The sequence below is a fragment of the Oryctolagus cuniculus genome, chromosome 5 (genome assembly GCF_051225735.1).
Source record: "Oryctolagus cuniculus isolate XC-2025 breed Fujian yellow rabbit chromosome 5, ASM5122573v1, whole genome shotgun sequence".
NCBI lineage: Eukaryota > Metazoa > Chordata > Mammalia > Lagomorpha > Leporidae > Oryctolagus > Oryctolagus cuniculus.
In genome coordinates, this window is record NC_142871.1 from 12,466,472 (window position 1) to 12,485,935 (window position 19,464).

Consider the following 19,464-nt stretch of genomic DNA (forward strand, 5'->3'; position numbering starts at 1 on the left):
AAACGGGAGCCCTTCCCAGTTCCACAAAGGGCGCTTTCGTTAGCAGAGTCTATGGAAATTAGTTCTCTGGCAGTTCTATGGAAGCGGTGTGGCTGGTTGGGCTTCAGAGGTTAGCGGGAGAAACACACAGGGTGCGCATTGCTTCCTGTCCCCATCCACGGCTTACGGCAGCTACAGGGTTTACAGAAAGGAGTGTGGCGGGAAAAGAATCCAGATGTCATTCAGCAGCAAAGAAACACAGGGCCAAGCGGCGACTCCGCTGTCAGGCACACCTGCTCACTGCTGCCAATAAATCGAATACGCAGAAAACCTGCCCTGTAACTTCCGTCACTGTCAAGGTCAAGAATGCAGCACAATCCATTAAAATGGCACTCAACTTACTTGCTAAATGCAGAGTTAGCCTTTTTTCAACCGCTAATGAAAACGGCTCTAAAAGGTAACGAGCGACTCACCTCGCTCTAGAACCTTCTGCACTTTAATATGGTTAGCACAGAATCCGCTGTAGAGTTTGAAGTGGTCCGCATAATAGAGGAAGGAGCCGCCGAGGGAGAACAGTAACTTCTAGAAAGGGAGGGAGCAAAGTGAAATCAGACACAGCCTGGCTTTGCAGACACCACAGCGCGCCAAAAAGCCACCAGGCGAGTAAGTCCGGACGCTCCATTCACAGTCGGCGGCAAACAGCCCATCACCACACTTTGCCGCCGACGGACGAGAAAGTCAGCACTGAGCAGGCAGGCTGCCCCAGCTCTGCGGAGCAGCAGTAAGGGCGACTCTGCTGCTTGGGACGGGAGATGCAGTCTCCTCACTTGCTGCCCCCTCTCCCACTGCCTCGGGCCTCCCACAGTCACCAGCATTCACACCAATGCTTGCTCAGAGCAACCGGAGACCCACGCCATCTGCCCCCGGTCCTGTGGGACCACGGAGCAGCAGGGGCAGCTGCAGCCCCGGGCCTGGCGCTCCTCCAGCAAAGTGGCGTGCTGAGCTGGTGTGTGGCCCACAACCAGGCCGGCCCCACGAAAGCAGAGCTGCCAGGCTCCTCGCCGCCACGTGCGTGTAGTGGGGGGAACGCAGCCGCCTCTGCCACTGGCCGTGAAAGCGTGAAATGCACCTTGACCGTGGAGGGAGGATGCCGTGCCATTCCCAGTGAGCTCTGCGGCAAGCCCGAGTCTAAAATACTTGCCCTGAACTGCGAAGGGGTCTCCAGGACGTCAAAGTCAGACGAGGCTGCAATTCCGTCTTCCAGAGTTTCCAGAAAGACTTTCTGAAACTCCAGCATTTCCGGCAGACTTCCGAACAGGGACTCCATCTACACAAAGACCGGAATTGGGAGAGGCCGTCAGCCGTGAGGGTGACGCCACGCCGACGCTCCGGCCCGCGGCGAAGCCCACGGCGCTCACCCAGAGGCAGGCAGAAGGCCCAGCGCAGCCCCTGGGGCATATAGTGTCCGCCTGGGGACGTACACAGCTCCAGCCCCTACAGCCCTCAGTTCTAAAGTAAGTTTCAAATGGATGGGAAATGCAGTGGGGAACTGGAAGCCAGCAGAAAAGAACCAGGCGTTGTGAGCGAACATTAAAATTTCACACTGAAAGGCACTTTTAGGCTGAACCTTAGCCACTGCGGGAAGAACATGGCCGCCCCGGTGCCTTAGCAACCACTGCGCTCCCCATGCCGGAGGCCTCGTCCCTGCTCTGGGAGAGGCCAGGCATGAGACTGGAGGCCCTTAGGCCTTGGCTGTTCTTCGGGGGTCGCTGGAGGTGACGTCCCTGGAGCTCTGTCAGAGGGCTGCTGGACACCAACCCCGGGGCCAGCGGACAGAGGGAAGCCGGTCCTCACCTCGTCTTGGGTAAGAAAAGTCTCACTCTGAAGCGGCTCCAAGTACAACTCAAAGAGGCAGCTCAGATCCTGGAAGACAAGAGAAAGTCTTGCTGACACCCACGGCTCCCAGATGCCCACGGGGTTCAGCAGCGCCCGTGGGAACTCCGAGCACTCCTGTTCAGAAGGATGAAGTCACTGGAATTCTTGACCCTAAAGTGGCCATTCCTGCTCACCGCACTTAGAGGACTGTCGCAGGTAGAGTTATAGACAGTGAGAGAGACAGAGAGAAAGGTCTTCCTTCCGTTGGTTCACCCCCCAAATGGCTGCTGCAGCCAGCGCGCTGCGCTGATCCGAAGCCAGGAGCCGGGTGCTTCCTCCTGGTCTCCCATGCGGGTGCAGGGCCCGAGCACTTGGGCCATCCTCCACTGCACTCCCGGGCCACAGCAGAGAGCTGGACTGGAAGAGGAGCAGCCAAGACTAGTACCTGGCGCCCCAACCAGGGCTAGAACCCGGGGTGCCGGCGCCACAGGTGGAGGAATAGCCAAGTGAGCCACAGCACTGGCCAGGCTGCCGCCTTCTATGTTTTCCCTACAGCTCGGGCACCTGTTACGCAGCTCACCGCCAAGGAACAGGCTCTCGAGAGCACCACTGTAGGAGCACTCACTTTCCTGAGGGGAAGCCCAGGCCGACCAGGTGTGGCCAGAGGTTCTGGCTTCCTCCACATTCCCAGGAGCACAGCGACAACTCGGACCTGGAGCTGAGAGGGACCACACAAGACCGGGGTGCTCGCCCCAACGTTGAGGCTGCCACATTAGCAGCGTTTTAAAGTCCCGTATCACACACAAAAAAGAAACATCCGAGGATGTGCAGTCACACTGCTTCCGATGGCAACCGTCCATGGGTCTCCCCCAAACTGGGCTGCAGCGGGACAGACGGTGGGGCTAGACAGCACAAACCCCATTAGTAAAGAAGGTTTCTGGTTTAATAAATTGAAGCCGAGACTAGGATATAATGTCGTGGCAGAGAAGAGTTTTCTTTCATGTTCCATTCTGAAGAACTGTGGGTACTCAAGTGCTATGGCCAAGTCCCCTACACTGAGATCCTTAACAAGCGGGAAATCGAAGGCCCACGGGGCAGGTGTCTGGCAGACCCACTCCCCAGAGTGGAAGGCCTGGGTTTGCTTCCTGGCTCAGCCTAGCACCCTGCTCACAGGCACCAGGAAGGCAGCAGGTAAGGGCTCAAGTAGTTGAGTCCCTGCCGTCCATGTGGGAGACCCACAGTGAGTTCCAGCCTCAGCCTTTGTGGGGGCATTGGTGGGGGGGGGGGGGTGAACCAGAGGATGGGAGATCTCTCTTTGCCTTTCAAATAAATACATGCAAAGAAAAAAAATTTTTTTTGACAGGCAGAGTGGACAGTGAAAGAGAGAGACAGAGAGAAAGGTCTTCCTTTTGCCGTTGGTTCACCCTCTAATGGCCGCCGCGGCCGGCGCACTGCGGCCAGCGCACCGTGCTGATCCGATGGCAGGAGCCAGGAGCCAGGTGCTTTTCCTGGTCTCCCATGGGGTGCAGGGCCCAAGCACCTGGGCCATCCTCCACTGCACTCCCTGGCCACAGCAGAGGGCTGGCCTGGAAGAGAGGCAACCGGGACAGAATCCGGCGCCCCGACCGGGACTAGAACCCGGTGTGCCGGCGCCGCTAGGTGGAGGATTAGCCTAGTGAGCCGCGGCGCCGGCCGCAAAGAAAATTTTGCAAAGACCCAGACAGCTCTGTAAAGGCCAACATGACCCCGGAACCTTTAGGCTGAGAACAAGGCCGGGCCTGTCCTGGCCTCCCCTCCCTTACCACAGCCCAGGGCAGGGAGAGGTGGGGAGTTACTGGATCGTATCCAGGGATGCACATGAGATCAGAGTAAAGAATAAGCAAACTCCATGTTCAGTGTCGGCAACAACAGTGAGGGGGCCGTGAGTCAGAGGCCGCACCTGGTGCTGGCTGTCTGCTCGCACAGTGGCAGTGGGCAGGCCCTGGTCGCTGCTGCTCAGGACGACCCCCTGCAGGCAGAGCAGGTCCCTGCCAAGCTGCCACTGGCAGACACTGTGGGGTCGGTGCCTCACCCAGGCATCCGTCTCTACCCGTGCCGAAAGAATCTTGGGTAAGCACAAAGAATCACAAAAAAGGGGGTGCTGGCACCTGCAGGGCCGGCATCCCATCTGGGCACCGGTTCAAGTCCCGGTTGCTCCACTTCCGATCCAGCTCCCTGCTAACAAGCCTGGGAAGGCAGCGGAAGATGGCCCAAGTGCCTGGGCCACTGTACCCATGTGGGGGACCCAGATGAAGCTCCTGGCTTCGGATCAACCCAGCTCTGGCTGTTGTGGCCATATGGGGAGTGTACCGGTGGATGGAAGATAAATCTGTCTTCCAAATAAATCTTTAAAAAATCACAAAGAGGGACTTAGGTGCCGCTCTCACCTCTGCCCTTGACTAGGCTCCTGAGAACCCCAGGACCTCTGCAGGTGTCAGAGAAACCCCAGAGCCCACAGCGCCACTCACAAAGGTCACTGTGGCTCCACGGGGTTACTGTAAAGTGTAGCCTGCAGTTCCCGGTGTCTCCTTCATTGTTGGATGTGGGACGAGACGTAGTGGCAGGCGAGAGGAGACTGCAATTGCTCTAATGTCTTCATCCCCTAAGAGACCAAAACCTGGGGCTCTGAGCTCACCTGGGCTGCTTGTGCTAATGCCCCTGGAACGTGCAGGGAGCAGCGGCCACACAAGGAGAGCCCAGCTCCGCCAGGTGCGCTGAGGCCTCTCTTGTGAGCTCAGCACAGCAGGGCTGCACCTCTGCAGAGAACCCATGGACCAGGGCATCAGAGAGGCAACATCCAAGGCCACACAGCATGACAGGGGCAGAGGCACAGCCGGGTGCTCAGCCACCAGCCCGGGCACAGCCGGGTGCTCGGCCGCCAGCCCGGGGCCGTGCTGTCCCAGCAGGTCGACGTCGCCCCAAAGCTTCAGCAAGCACTCGAAGCATAGGAACTCCGCCTTCCTGGGCTCCTGTGTTCTCCGTGGAATTTTTCTCAAACCACTCACTGGGGGCTTGGGACATAAAATAACTGAATTCTTCAGGCATTCAGGCTACTCAGTCACTGCCCCTTTACCATGGTGCCTGCATGCTGAAAGACACGCCATGTGGGCCCCATGTTCCGCAGGGATCCCCTGCTGCAAGGCCTGGGGGCGCCAGCACCTGCTCCCTAGTACCTCCTCACCTAGAATGCTCTCCGCCTGCGCTAAGCCAGCACAGACTGCGCATGACAAACCAGAACATCTGTTACCATAGTGAGAGCTACCTTGGTAACAAGAGGAGCCAAGAGTCTAATTTTTTTAGCTTCTTCTCAGCTCTTGCACCCTTGCCACTCGTCCCCTCCCTTCCAGGCAGTGTATCCCGTGAGTGGCAGGTGTCCTGGGCATGGGTGAGTGGAGGACAGTCCGCCCTCACCTTCACATAGGACTTCTCCGTGTCCATGAGCTCCTGGATGACTTTGCGAAGGCGGTCGGCGTCCGAGAGGTGGCGGGCCAGCGGCCGCGGGGGCGGGTCCTGACTCTCCCTCGTGCCCTCCATGCCGTCCGTCTGGTCGTCGTCAAAGCCCCTGCACAAAGTGGCGATCTGCTCGGCACTCTGAGAAAGAGAAGAGGTGGACGGTCAAGGGCTGGGTCGGCCCAGCAGGCACCTCCGCCTCCTGCGCTCTTTGAGGAGGCTTGGCGAAGGGTCGCGTCCACCTTGGACCACCCTGGCTGGCATTTCAGGTCCCGGGGAGGAGGACGTGTGTCTGCACTGGCGTCCGGCGTTACACACGCTGCTCCCATGGTCACAGAGCTGTGAGACCCTCCCTCAGTGCCAAGACAAGCGCTGAAGCAGGCACGGGGCTCCCTTCTTTCTTAAGAAGTCACGACCTTGGGGACAGCACACACAAGACACACCCAGCTCCTCCAATGAGGGCCTGCTCCAGCGTTCTGTGCCCCCTGCAGGAACAGCTTGGGGAGATCAGAAACGGGGTAGCACGGCAGTAATTTTAGGAAGCTGTGGCATGGCGAGACAAGCCCAGAGTTCTGCCCCCAAATCCAACCAGTTGGCCCATCGGGGGCCAAGTCGCGAAGTGACAAGTGGAAAAGTCTTGAGCTCGTGCATTTGCTACAAATGGTGTAGGGACTGAGAGGAAAGACAAGGTCCCTACCTCAAAGGGGTGCAGAGCCCGGCAGGAGGCACAGGCGAGGAAGCAGACGGTGCCACAGGCCTGGCGCGTGGGTAGGAGGGACACGCCAGCTGTGGGGAGACTCCACGGAGGAGAGAGCCGAGCCGAGTCTCCGCAGGTGCAGCTGCGGTCAGACCCACGGAGAGTGAGTCCAGAGAAGACTCAGCAAGGTAGTGGGATCAGGAGTCAGGAGCAGGGACATCCGGGGGCATGTTCCAGTATAGGCCTAAGCAGGAGGCGGCGAGGCCCCACTGCGTGTCTCAGTGAGAACTCCCCCACTGCTGGGCTCTTCTCTTTGGACACGACTCTTGGTGCCAAAGTTAGGCTAACCCGGTAATGGAATTAAGCCTCCCTCTAGGTGCACGGACAACATAGAAAATAATTTACTTCCAAGCATTCTAAGCATGTGGACATCCTAGTGGTGCTCACTGGATATACAGATGGCGCACCTGTTTTATTTTATTTTTTATACTTTGAACACAGCATATTTCTGTTAACACCTACAGGAAGACGTTCATTTCTGGGTAACATTTCAAAGACTAAGAAAACAGATGTGGATCTTAAGGCGCCACTCGGAATTCAACCTGTGAACATGTCTCACATCATGTCAGTAACAACCACATTTTATGACTTGTCATTGAGGAATCTCCGACACCGCTCAGCCGTGTCCTGGCAGCGCACAGACGTCCGTTCTCTTCCGGAACATGAGCGTCAGGTATGAGGGTAACCAAGCCACCGCAAACTCAGTTCTGCCCCTCCTCCCTGTCAGTGGCCCTCAGTCCTGGCCACACACTGGCCTTTCATGGAGAACTTCTAGAAACACTCGTGCCTTGACCAACAGACCTGGAATCCCTGGGCCCCATCACAGGTATTCACTAAAGGCTTCCCAAGGGGTGACAACCTATACCCTGCGTAAGAACTACTGGTCAACCAGCCAACACGGCTACAGGCTGCTCGGGATTCCCGGGCGTGGCTCCACCCAGATCTCCATCTCTGGTCCGCACGGAGGGATTGGCCTCATACATGATGCATGAACTGAGGCAGGAGGAAACAGAATCGACGGCAGGACTCTGGGGTTCTGGGGTTGGCTATCTACTGACAGAGCTAAAAAGCCCATCACCAGAACACTCAGACTCTAACACTCTCTTATTTGAAATCTCTATCCTGGGATTTGCACACAACCTCAGATGATATAATCTTGCAATCCTGAACACGAACAGTTTCCAGGGCTGCAGACTCTATATTAAGCTTGCATACACTGTAGAAAATAAGATCTGACAAAATGCACCATAAGTTAAATGGCATCTGGTGAGATTACAGCTTTGCCTTGCTGGGATGTCAGAAATCACACCTAACAATGCAGTGTTAAAATAACGAGATTTTAAAAATAAAGTATCTTGCCATTTTAGAAAATCAGAATTCATTTTAAAAGTGCTTCTGGTAAGATGAACTTCCAAAAAGTGAAAGATAGCTAGGATTTTTCAATAGCAGGTCTACTTTCAAAGGTACCACAAGCAAGTGTTCTAGTGCCACAGAGACACCTTTCACGCACCTGACAGTTTAGATGTTGTCTAGCAGCGGCGTGCAAGGATTACCTGGGATCAAAAGGAGACGGAGCCCCTAACAGGAGAAGAGTAATGATCAAAGTAGTGTTTAAGAGTGTATCTGGGGGCCGCCTGCAGTGCCAGCATCCCATATGGGCGCCGGTTCGAGTCCTGGCTGCTCCTCTTCTGATCCAGCTCTCTGGTATGGCCTGGGAAAGCAGTGGAAGACAGCCTAGCTCCTTGGGCCCCTGCACCTGCGTGGGAGACCTAGAGGAAGCTCCTGGCTCCTGGCTTTGGATTGGCCCAGCTTCAGCAATTGCAGCCAACTGGGGAGTGAACAAGCAGATGGAAGACCCCTCTCTCTCTCTTTCTCTCTCTCCCTGCCCCTCTTCAACTCTACCTTTCAAATAAATTAATTAATTTAAAAAAAGATTGTATGTGAAAGAGGCCCCTGGATGGTCCTATGCTCCCCCACATCTTAGCAATGGCCATGAACACAGAACAGTTACAGGCAGCATCCTGCGGCTCCGGGAAGTACTCGCTAGCCACGGTGGCCATCTGGGTTGGGATGTCACACAAACACAGGACTGGCAAGACTGAGTAGCCCGGATGCTGTGTCCCTTCACATGCTCCCGGGCAAGCCTCATTTCTCCGTGCTTGATGTCCTTACTCATGAAAAAGGCAGCAGCAGCGCCTTGTCCCATCAAGGAACCCTCACAGGCCATGTGGGTCAAGAAGAAAAGGGAACCTGCCTTTGTTGGGCACCTGCTCCCCGCCCAAACAGCCCCTCAAGCCTGTTCTCCCAGGGTATGCTGCACATCGCCGCCAGCAGACGAGCAAGGAGGCTTCCGGCAGGGCCGCCACAATGTGAGGCCTGTGTCCTCTGGCTGTCCACGCAGCACCAGCCACTCCCAGTATCCAACAGAGCACCGGCAAAGCACGCTTCTCCTCCCGGCTGCCCTTGCCCACCACGTACGTGGTCAGGGCTCTCCTGGCTCCAGGTGTTTTAGGGACGCAGCCCTGATTCCCCACGCACACAGGCAACTAGCAAGTCCCCGCACCCCCTAGGAATGCTGCTTTACAAGCAAAATACAGAAAGGTCCGCACATTAGGGCTGGATCTGAGTGAGGAGTCGGCAGCTGGATGGTGCCCGCATGCAGAACCGAAAACCACCTCCGGCTGGTGTTTTTGTTGCACTCAGTGCTAAGAACTCGGGCTCACCTTCTACAAGAGACCACAAACCAAGTATTTTCTTTTATGTTCACAGAAAGATTCAATGAAATTATTTTCCCCTAAGACCAGAAAAGCAGTGATAGTGACCCCCAAATTATTATTTTTTCCATGTTTTGAAGGTTACACCAAGGTTGGTCCCTGCTTGGAAATGACGTCATCCCCTTCCCAGACGATGGGCAGCTCATCAGGCAGCAGCAGTGGGCCAGGCAGACGTCCATGCGCAGTTGGTTTTGTCTTGGTTTCAGTGTCAGGATGAGGACCACTCTACAGAGCCTGAAACGTGTCGGTAAAGTCATTGCCTGGTGGCAAAAAAACTGCAAGGGCTTGGGAAGCTCGCGTGCTCCCAGCAGACTCTCTCGGGAGCAATCCAGAGCAGAATCTCGTCCCAAGACCAGGCTCTGCCTCGCTCGGATGACCCTGCTATCTGATACCGCCCCCATGCGTCCCATCACAACAGCACACAGCTCCTGCTGACGCGGGCTCTGAAAATCTGTTCCCCGGATCACAACCTCACTATTTTTCCCTCTTACTTGGAGACATCTCTGCTTTGCAATTTCCCTGTGAGTTCCGGAACAAAGAGCTCAGTACCTCACAATATCAGAACTGGCTCGAGACTTCGTAGCCATTGCAGGAAACACGGGTGCTGGCCAGGAGCGCTTGACAGCAACAAAAGCTGGGGGTGCTCCCGTCTTTCCTGGCTTGGTTCGGGGCCCCCGAAACTGCACACTCTTTTCTCAAAGGCACCTGTTGGTGCCACCTGGGCTCAAAACACATATTTAGCCTAAGAGAACAGGTTAAAAAGTGCTGCCTCGCCGGGTAACAGTTGGTACAGAAGCACTTAGAGATAAGCCACAGGGGCGGGTGTTGGCGCTAGTGGCCACGACCCTGCTTGCAACACCCGCACCTTGTAGTGCAGGACCTTGGTTCAGTTCCAGCTATGCTCCTGATTCCAGCTTTCTGCTGGTCCACACCCGGGAAGCAGCAGCTGATGGCTCAAGAGCTATGGCGCCACCTGCCAAATTCCAGCAAGTTCATGAAGTCAGATAAAAAGACCATCTAAAACTCGTTCAAAGAACTTTTTCTCAATTTACCCTGAATTTCATGAAAGTGACCGTGTCACTCACAGAAAGATCTAATGCTATCCCCAACGTTACTGGCATGGGAGCCCTGGAAGGACCAGCAGAGGTCCATGACAAGGCTGATGGGCAGACATGGACCAAGATCTTGAATGGAGGCGGATCCCCCACATCCGTGCTTCCCAGTGGGAACGAGGCTGGGCCCCGGTCCCGCCTGTCGAGCCTGTGCTACCTGGCCCCACCTCATCCCAGCCAGATCAGAACTACAAGGCAACATCGTGTGAGACGCCCGGGGGCAGCTGGGAGGGCTCCCAGGCCCACTGACCACAGCCATTCTCAGCAGATGGGGAGGAAGGAGGATTTAGCCACCTCAGCAGGGTGGTGGGAGTTAAAGACCACGCCCAGCATGGCCACTGACAGTCCTCTGTGGGAAACAGACCATTCCACACGATGCCAAAAAGATGAAGAAACATTGCTCAAAAAGTCCCAAATTCTTTGCTTCCTATCCTAGGTAGCTCTGTTCTCGAATGTTCCTGAAGGCAAAATAAGAATGTGGTGGTAAACATTAACCTCAAGAAATTACAGAACGAAAATGCAAGCAAGATGCACACATATGCAGCAGTTACCAATGATGGAAGATTCTGATATCTGTGCACCAAAAATAAATAAATAGAAGAGACATGAGTGGGGCCAGTGCTGTGGCACAGTAGGCTAAGCATCCGACTGCATCGCCGTGCATCCCATTTGGACACTGGTTCAAGTCCCAGCTGCTGCTCTTCCGATCCAGCTCTCTGCTCCGGCCTAGGAAAGCAGTAGAAGATGGCCCAAGTGCGTGGGCCCCTGCACCTGTGTGGGAGACCTGGAGGAAGCTCCTGGGTCCTAATAGATCCAGCTCTGGCTGTTGCAGCCATCTGGGGAGTGAACCAGCAGATGGAAGATCTCTCTGTCTCTCCTTCTCTCTGTAACTCTACCTCTCAAATACATAAATAAATCTTTAAAGAGAGAGAGAGAGAGAGATGTGACTCATTGCTAGGGAAGAAGGTAGGGCTGCATTTTTAAAACTAACTTCCTATGTATATTTACTATATATAAATATGTATGCCTAGATTTTTTTATAAAATCGACATATATATAATAAATGCAATGGTTAACGCTGCATTTCAAGTTATTTTAATTTCAATCTTTTGGCTTATCTGGATTTTCTCACTTTTTATAGAGTTTTTTTAATAGAATTCTTTCCTACTGCTTAAAAAAGAATGAATATCTGCAGCAGAAAACACCTGATAGGACATTCTGCTTCCGTGAGGACAACGTGATGAGCAAGAATGACACAGTCCCTGGGCTCACAGCACCCAGAGTGTGGCTAGAGGGACAGCTTCGAGCAGGGAACCAAGTACAATCAGGGCCCCGAGTGTGACATCCCAGAGACACAGAACAACAAGAGCCGCGCTGGCCGGAGCAAAGCCAGGGGCAGCTAACCCTGAAGCCGTGACTGCAGGGCAGAGAGATGTAGCTACACTAAACACAGCATGTGGTGTGCAGGAACTAAAGGCCAGTGTGGTCACGGCCCACGCGAGTCAGAGGTGCAGCAGGGGCCTCGCAGATGTGAGGTGACGGCAATGGCTTCCAAGCAAGAGGCATGAGATGGTAGCTGTATATTAGGAATAAGAGCTCTGGGCTGGCGTCATGGCGTACCAGGATAAGCCATTGCTTGCAACACTGGCACTCCATATGGGCGCCAGTTCATGTCCTGGCTGCTCCACTTACAATCCAGCCCCCTGCTAATGGCCTGGGAAGGCAGTGGAGGATAGCCCAGGTGATTGGGCTCTGCACCTACGTGGGAGACCTGGAAGAGGGCCCTGGCTCCTGGTTTAGGCATGGCCCAGCCCCAGCTGCTGAGGCCATATGGGAAGTAAACCAGCAGATGGAAGCTCCCGCTCTATCTCCCACTCTAAGTTTGCCTTTCAAATAAATAATAAATCTTTGGGAAAAAAAAAAAAAAAGCACCAGAGCTCAGAGGAGGGCAGAGGAGCCCCAGTTCGTGGCTTGAGTGATGATCCTGACCTGGTACCTCCACAATCCTCCCCACCTCCTGGGCACACACGATACAGATGGCAGCAAGGGACCCGGTGGCATTGTGAGGCGGGACTGGCACGCTTTAAAAAATATATATATTCATTTACTTGAAAGGGAGAGTGACAGAGAGAGAGACTGATCTTCCCTCTGCTGATTCACTCCCCAAATGTTTCAACCACCAAGGCTGCACCACGCCGAAGCCAAAAACCTGGAACTCTATGTGGGTCTCCCACATGGGTGCAGGGGCCCAAGCACTGGGGCCATCTTCCACTGCTTTCCCAGGGACATTAGCAGGGAGCTGGATCACAAGCGGAGCGGCTGCGACTCGAACTAGACCCCATACGGGATGCCAGCGTCACAAGCGCCGCAGGGGCCTCTTAGTGTGCTGCGGGCCACACCTTCCCAAGCATCATTACTTTCTAGAAAGGGGATTTTCACACACAGGCAGTCGAGTCAAAAACCCCAGCCATAGCAGTTACAAGCAAAGTGACCCTGACTCAGTTTACCTACCTGTAAGGCAGGAGCCACTTACACAAGGTCACTGAGCAGGCTCAGAGAAGTAAGACACGTAAAACACTTGACATGGGGCAAGGGATTGACAATGGCGGGGCTCTGTGAAAGTCCCAATTGGCACAGGGAGTTTAACGTCTGAAATCCTGCTATTTTTAGAGGTATGAAAGAATAAGTCCACGAAGGCCCCAAGCGTGGGCCAGAATAGAATTTCACTCCATCAGAATGTTTAATGGAGCCCACTCTTCTCTACCTGGCTTTGTCCTGAGTGCTGGGGAGAAAGGGCAGAGGCGACAGGGATGGTGACAATGACAACCACAAGGCATCTCACACAGAGGGAGGGGAAATAAGGCAGAGGGGACACACGGAGGGCTGGGAAGGGCGGCAACTGTACACGTGGTTAGAACAGAAAAAGATGAAGTTTGCCCAGAGAGGAACAGAAGAGCGGCCACTCGGAATTCCAGGCTCACCCGGGGACCTGTTTCTGGGAGGAGGCAGAGGACGTGGGCAGGGCACTCGGTGCTCCCAGCAAGGCAGCGCAGAGCCCTGCCTGGAGACAGGAAGTACCACGGTCACATGAGGTGGCTCCCCAGTCGGCGTCAGGACCCGGCACCTGCTCCTGGTGGGGAGCAGCTGAGCGCGCGTGACAGAGCCACGCGAACACCCTGTCTGCCTTCTGCTCGGTTTCCTGATTTAACGAGAGTTTGAGCAGAATTCGGGATTGGAAAAAAAAAAAGAGAGAGAGAGAGAGAGAGAGATGTGCTCCCTGCCAGGGAGGCCTTGAGAGCTGGGGCAGCATCTCTGCAGGCCCGGTGCCTCCCCCACAGCAGCAGGTGTCTCAGCATCACGCAGACAGGATGTACACAGAACAGCTCATCTACTGAGCCTGTGCCCCGGGCCGTGGGCCGCATCTTCTCTTGCCTGTTCCACCCAGACAGAAAGACACAGCTTCCTCTGATGTCCGCAACCTCCCCCTGACTACCAGATACAAAATAGTGATAGTCATGGTATCACCCACTGTGACACAAACAGAGGAGTTAAGGTGGAGCCGTAGAGCAGGGACGGCAAACTACGGGCTGAGGGCCACCCACCTGCCACCAGTTACTGCAAATAAAGTTTTCTTAGAACTGGGCCATGCTCCTGTTTCTCACTGTCTATGGTGGCTTTAGCACAATAATGCGTAAGTGAGGGGCTTGGCTGACCTAAAATATTTACCATCAAGACTTTTTATAAGAAAAGTGTGCCAACTCCTACCATAGAGAAATGAAACCAGATCAGAAAAGATTGTTCTTTTAAAACTCAAAATAGACTACAAGACTTTTCAGTAAAGCATACATTTTAAAAGTGATTTTTAAATGTTATTTGCTAAGAAAGTACGAATGACATCTAATTCACATAAGACACAAAATTTATATCACAAAATTTGAATGGTGTCCAGATCAAAACAAAAAGACCTATGGACTCACCTGCCTCCCATCCAGGGTACAGAAAAGTGATGTTTCATTTCTCTTAATGGTTTCTATTTTACTTTGTGTTGCTTTTTTGGTAGTTGGCACAGTTCTGTTTCATTTTCCTGTAACTTGGGGGGCATTAACACCTGTGCTTAAATTCTGCCTGTGGGGCCAGCACTATGGCGTAGCGGGTAGAGACTCCACCTGCAGTACTGGCATCCCATATGGGCGCCAGCTTGTGTCTCAGCTGCTCCACTTCTGATCCCACTCCCAGCTAATGCACCTGGAAAAGCAGCAGAAGACGGTCCAAGTGCTTAGGCCCCTGCACCCACGTGGGAGACCTGGAAGAAGCTCCTGTTTCCTGGCTTTGGACTGACCCAGCCCCAACCGTTGGGGCCTTCTGGGAAGTGAACCAGCAGATGGAAGATCTTTGGCTCTCTAAGTCCAACTTTAAAATAAATAAATAAATCTTAAAAAAAAAAAAAAAAAAAACTTGCCTGTGATGACTTTATGTCATTCTAACATTCGCTCTGAACGTGTTTAATTGAAGAAGTCTCTAGATCAACCTTCAACTCAATTTTGGGGACAAACAAGTACTTAACCTTAACTTATCTGCCAGAGCTGCCCTCCACCTACATGTCCCTGGGCACAGGTATTTATCCTGGGACACAGCTCTCTTTGCATTCTTCGGTTTTCTCTCTCAGCCCACGCTGTGATTCTGATAATCACATACATTAGTTTAAACTTGTGAATTTACAATACCTCTGGTCAGTAGTTAGTGTTTTCATTAAACGCTTTCATTCTAGTTGGTTTCCATGTTTACTGCCAGTTCTCAGAATTCCAAATTTCCATCCCATGACTTTGGCTTAATTCTTGGCAACTGAGAATACACGCAAAGCTTCAGAAAGCTCACGGAGAAAAGGAATTAAAGACATTGCAATTTTCCATGAACTTTTTAAGATTTATTTATTTTAAAGAGAGAGAGAAAATCTTCCATCTGCTGCTTCATTCCCCAAGGCCACAATAGCCAGGGCTGGGCCAGGCTGAAGCCAGGAGCTTCCCCCGGGACTCACACACGGGTGGCAGGAGTCCGGGTCCTTGCATCTTCTGCTGCTTTCCCAGGTGCATTCGCAGGGAGCTGAATCAGAAGTGTGACAGCTGGCACTCAGACTGGCACTCACAGGGGATGCTGGCATTGCAGGGCTGGCTTAACCTGCTGCCCCACCACAATGGCCCCCGTTTTCCCATGAACTGTTTGAACCTCTCAATTTATTGAGCAATTTTTGCAGACAAGGTCTTTAAGGGTCACATAGAATTCACTGAATTGAGATTTTTAACCTTTTGCATATTAATAGTTCAACACTAAAGCACTAAAATGATCGCCTTTGTCACTTTATTTGAAGAGAAAATGTGTCACTTTCACCAACCACAACTGAATTCTGGACAGACGAAAGCTTCGACAGGCCTTTGCTGGACCCCAGGTAAAGCCTGCACTATGCACAGAAGCTGGCGAGGTCCAGGTGAATCCGGAAGGGAGGGAGACACAGCACTTGGAGGTTCACCGGCTCGGGCTGCGTCCTGCTGTGCTTAGGACTGATCTGTGCAACCACCCACTCCCAGACTATCCCCCGGCTGAGGGCCTCCTCCCTCTCTCCGGTTCCCCAAGCCCTGGGTTTCCATCCTAGCTGTAATCCATACAGATTCCAGGCTCCCCATCCCAGAAACACAGAACAGCAGAACAGCTGCCGGCTCCCAGCTACTGACCAAGCCTCTGCTCTGGGGCAGTTCTGAGAGGCTCAAAGGATAAAACCGCAGTTGCTCTTATTCCAGTCCCTCAATGCCATTCCTTGGGCGTCCGCAATCACCTTTCAATGGCTCTACGGGGTCACAGCTACGGTTGCAACCAGCAGTTGTGGTCTTCCTGCCTTGGGGCCGTAAGCTTGGTCCCTAGCCCCTGACAGATTTATCAGTGAGGGTATGGGGGTGGGGGGCTTCACAGAGACAAATGCAGCCCATGTGGTACTGGCCCTTCATCACTCCTTACTATGGACCCCAGCCACTGAACATATGACCTCCTTATTAGACTGCAGCATTGTTAACACAGTGCTGCCGTAGTGATTGTCTTACCAACATCTTCACAGGAACCCACACACAAACGCTAACAAGGCAGCTACCACGGGGGTTGCTGCTTTTTTTTTTCTTTAAGATTAATGTATTTATTTGAAAGGTAGAGTTACCGACAGAGAGAGAGAAACAGACAGACAGAAAGAGGTCTTCCATCCACTGGTTCACTCCCCAAATGGCCAAAATGGCCAGGTCAAAGCCAGGAGCTTGGAATTCTCTCTAGGTCTCCTAGATGAGTGGCAGAGACCCACATACTTGTGGCATCTTCCGCTGCTTTTCCAGGCACATTAGCTGGAAGCCGGATCGGCTCATAGGGATGCCTGCAGTGGTTTAACCCACTGCATCACAACACTGGATCCCTGGGATTATTTCTTAAGGCTACTTTTAGTGTTATATAAAGGCATGATTTTTTTTCCTATAGTTTGCCTCCCACCACCACCACCAAAAACCTGGAATGGGCTGGCAACAAATAAAGCAAACCAAGAGTACGACAACATTCAACTAAGACGTCTTCACCCCGTTGGAGATGGGATTTTAAGCTATTTTGAGTCAACTTAAGTGTAATTAAATAAGGAAAAAGCTCTAATGGGAAACACAACATTAAAAAGGTGGATTCAGATGAGAAAAGTTATTGGTTATAAATTGCTGGGAAATGTTCTCTAACAATTACTGGCAAAAATCAGAGATTCAGGGGAAGGTGTTTTGGCACGGTGGTTTAAATTGTACTTGAGACACTGGCATCCCATATCACAGGGCCTGGCTCCAGTCCTGGCTACTCTGTTTCTCATCTGGCTTCCTCCTACCGTGCATTGTGGGAGGCAAGTGGTGATGGCTCCAGTACTAAAGTCCCTGCCACCCGGTGTGAGACCCAGATGGAGCTCCGGGCTCTAGCTTCAGTCTGGCTGGCTGTTGTGGGCGTTTGGAGAGTGAACCATTACATGTAACATCTCTTTCGTCCAAATTAAATTTTTAACAAAGCACAGATTCATTTTATCAGACTCCTCCGCTCTAAGCAGACAGTACCCGGGGTGGGAACTTGCAACTCTGGGAACCCTGAAGGCCCAGCCAGAAACCAGCAAACTAGCCCTGCACACCAAAGACCGTTTCTGTGCAGACCTAAGTGGCATTTTCCAAAAGCACCAAACTGTCCCCAAATATATTTTGTTTCTTTTTAAAAAGAAGGCCAGTAGGCTCTACTGTACTGTTCTATTTTAAAGTTATTTCATAGTTGTTAGATAATTTTTTTTACTCAAATGTTGGAGGTTAAAGCACATATAAACACTATGTGTATACAGCACAGAAAGCAAAAATTATCAAATTAATTACTATTCAGATACAAATACCAGACATTAATACTTAATATTCTTTTTTTTTTTTTTTTTTTTTTTGACAGGCAGAGTGGACAGTGAGAGAGAGAGACAGAGAGAAAGGTCTTCCTTTGCCGTTGGTTCACCCTCCAATGGCCGCCGCGGCCAGCGCGCTGCGGCCGGCGCACCGCGCTGATCCGATGGCAGGAGCCAGGAGCCAGGTGCTTTTCTTGGTCTCCCATGGGGTGCAGGGCCCAAGCACCTGGGCCATCCTCCACTGCACTCCCGGGCCACAGCAGAGAGCTGGCCTGGAAGAGGGGCAACCGGGACAGAATCCGGCGCCCCGACCGGGACTAGAACCCGGTGTGCCGGCGCCGCTAGGCGGAGGATTAGCCTAGTGAGCCGCGGCGCCGGCCTAATACTTAATATTCTAACACTTATAAACTTTCAGAGAATTCAAATTATTGGGCAAAAATAATAAAATTCTCATAATAACTATGAAACAGATTCTTTAAAGGCCTTAAAACATTCAAGCAAAAACCATATTTATGCAGCTTAAGAAACAAAAACCCATGCGCCGCGGCTCAACAGGCTAATCCTCTACCTAGCAGCGTTGGCACACCGGGTTCTAGTCCCGGTCGGGGCGCCGGATTCTGTCCCGGTTGCCCCTCTTCCAGGCCAGCTCTCTGCTGTGGCCAGGGAGTGCAGTGGAGGATGGCCCAGGTGCTTGGGCCCTGCACCCCATCGGAGACCAGGAGAAGCACCTGGCTCCTGCCATCGGATCAGCGCAGTGCGCCGGCCGCAGCGCGCCAGCCGTGGTGGCCATTGGAGGGTGAACCAACGGCAAAAAGAAGACCTCTCTCTCTCACTATCCACTCTGCCTGTCAAAAAAAAAAAACAAAAACAAAAACAAAAAAAAAAAACCAAGTCCAGATTTCTAACATCCTACCCTACAATTTAACAAATACAAGTGCAAGGACAGCTAACACTGTCGCCTGCAGTGCCGGCATCCCAAAGGGGCGCCAGTCTGTGTCCTGGCTGCTTCACTTCCAATCCAGCTTCCTGCTAATGGCCTGGGAAAGCAGCACAGGACGGCCCAAGAGCTTGTGCCTCTGACACCCACGTGGGAGATGCAGAAGCAGCTCCTGGCTCCTGGCTTCAGCCTGGCTCCCCGCTGGCCGTTGTGGCCATTTGGGGAGTGAACAAGCAGTTGGAAGATCCCTTTCTCTCTGAATGTCTCTCTAATTTCAAATAAAGAAATATTACAACAACAACAACAACAAGATACTGTTGTTTTGCCTTCACACCAGCAGTGCTACGTTCTCCATGCTAGGCAGTGGGAAGCAGTAGACACCGCTGGCTTTAGGGCCTGGCAGAGCTGGGTTAGAATGCTGGCTCACTCCCTCGGCCTGGCTACGACATCGTGCCTGTGGGCTAACCTGTCTAGACTTCAGGTTCCTCCTACTAGAAGGAACAAGAAATGGCTATTCAATAGGGCTATGGAGAAACTGAATTTAAATGAGGGGCTGTATATAAAATTCATAGTACAGGTTGTATGTCCCTTATCTGATATGGTTGAGATGAAAAGTATTTCAGATTTTTTTTTTTTTTTTGGAAACTTGCATACACATAATAAGATATCCATGGGCTAAGGCCCAAGTCTAAACAGAAAATTCATTTATGTTTCATATAAACCTTATACACACAGCCTGACATTAATTTTATGCAATATGGTAGTAATTTTGTGCATAAAACAATGCGTCGTTGTAGGAGTCTTCTACTTGTGGCACCAGATCAGTGCGCAGAGCGTTTGGAGCACCTGGGGTCTCCAATCTGCAGACGCTCAGTGGCTGAGTAGCACAGCCGCACTGACTTACAAGGCTGTCACATCTGTGGCTCTGTCTTCACCTTGAAATGAGGAGTGAGGGGGTGAAGCAGTTTTCGGAAAGCCACTGATCATGCCTGGAAGGTCCCAGCGCTCTCTAATCATCACCCACTTCCTGCAGCAGCAGATGAAGAGACGAACACCTATCTTCTTCCCAACTCAGTGTGGCAGGGGATGAAATCCCCTTGGCTCATGGTCAT

The 19,464-nt window shown here is 52.5% G+C and overlaps 1 protein-coding gene across 12 annotated transcripts in view; it reads right to left on the reverse strand.

Moving 5' to 3' along the window:
• Nucleotides 1-19,464, reverse strand: part of TIAM2 (TIAM Rac1 associated GEF 2) — a 247,572-nt gene that overhangs the window by 9,895 nt on the left and 218,213 nt on the right. For all 12 annotated transcript variants that reach the window (XM_070073356.2, XM_089332532.1, XM_070073350.2 and 9 more), the window contains 4 exons: nucleotides 5,305-5,484; nucleotides 1,834-1,902; nucleotides 1,181-1,306; nucleotides 453-561 (listed from right to left, as the gene is read on the reverse strand). In XM_070073356.2, the coding sequence (XP_069929457.1) occupies nucleotides 453-561; nucleotides 1,181-1,306; nucleotides 1,834-1,902; nucleotides 5,305-5,484 (484 nt within the window). The remainder of the gene's footprint in view (nucleotides 1-452; nucleotides 562-1,180; nucleotides 1,307-1,833; nucleotides 1,903-5,304; nucleotides 5,485-19,464) is intronic.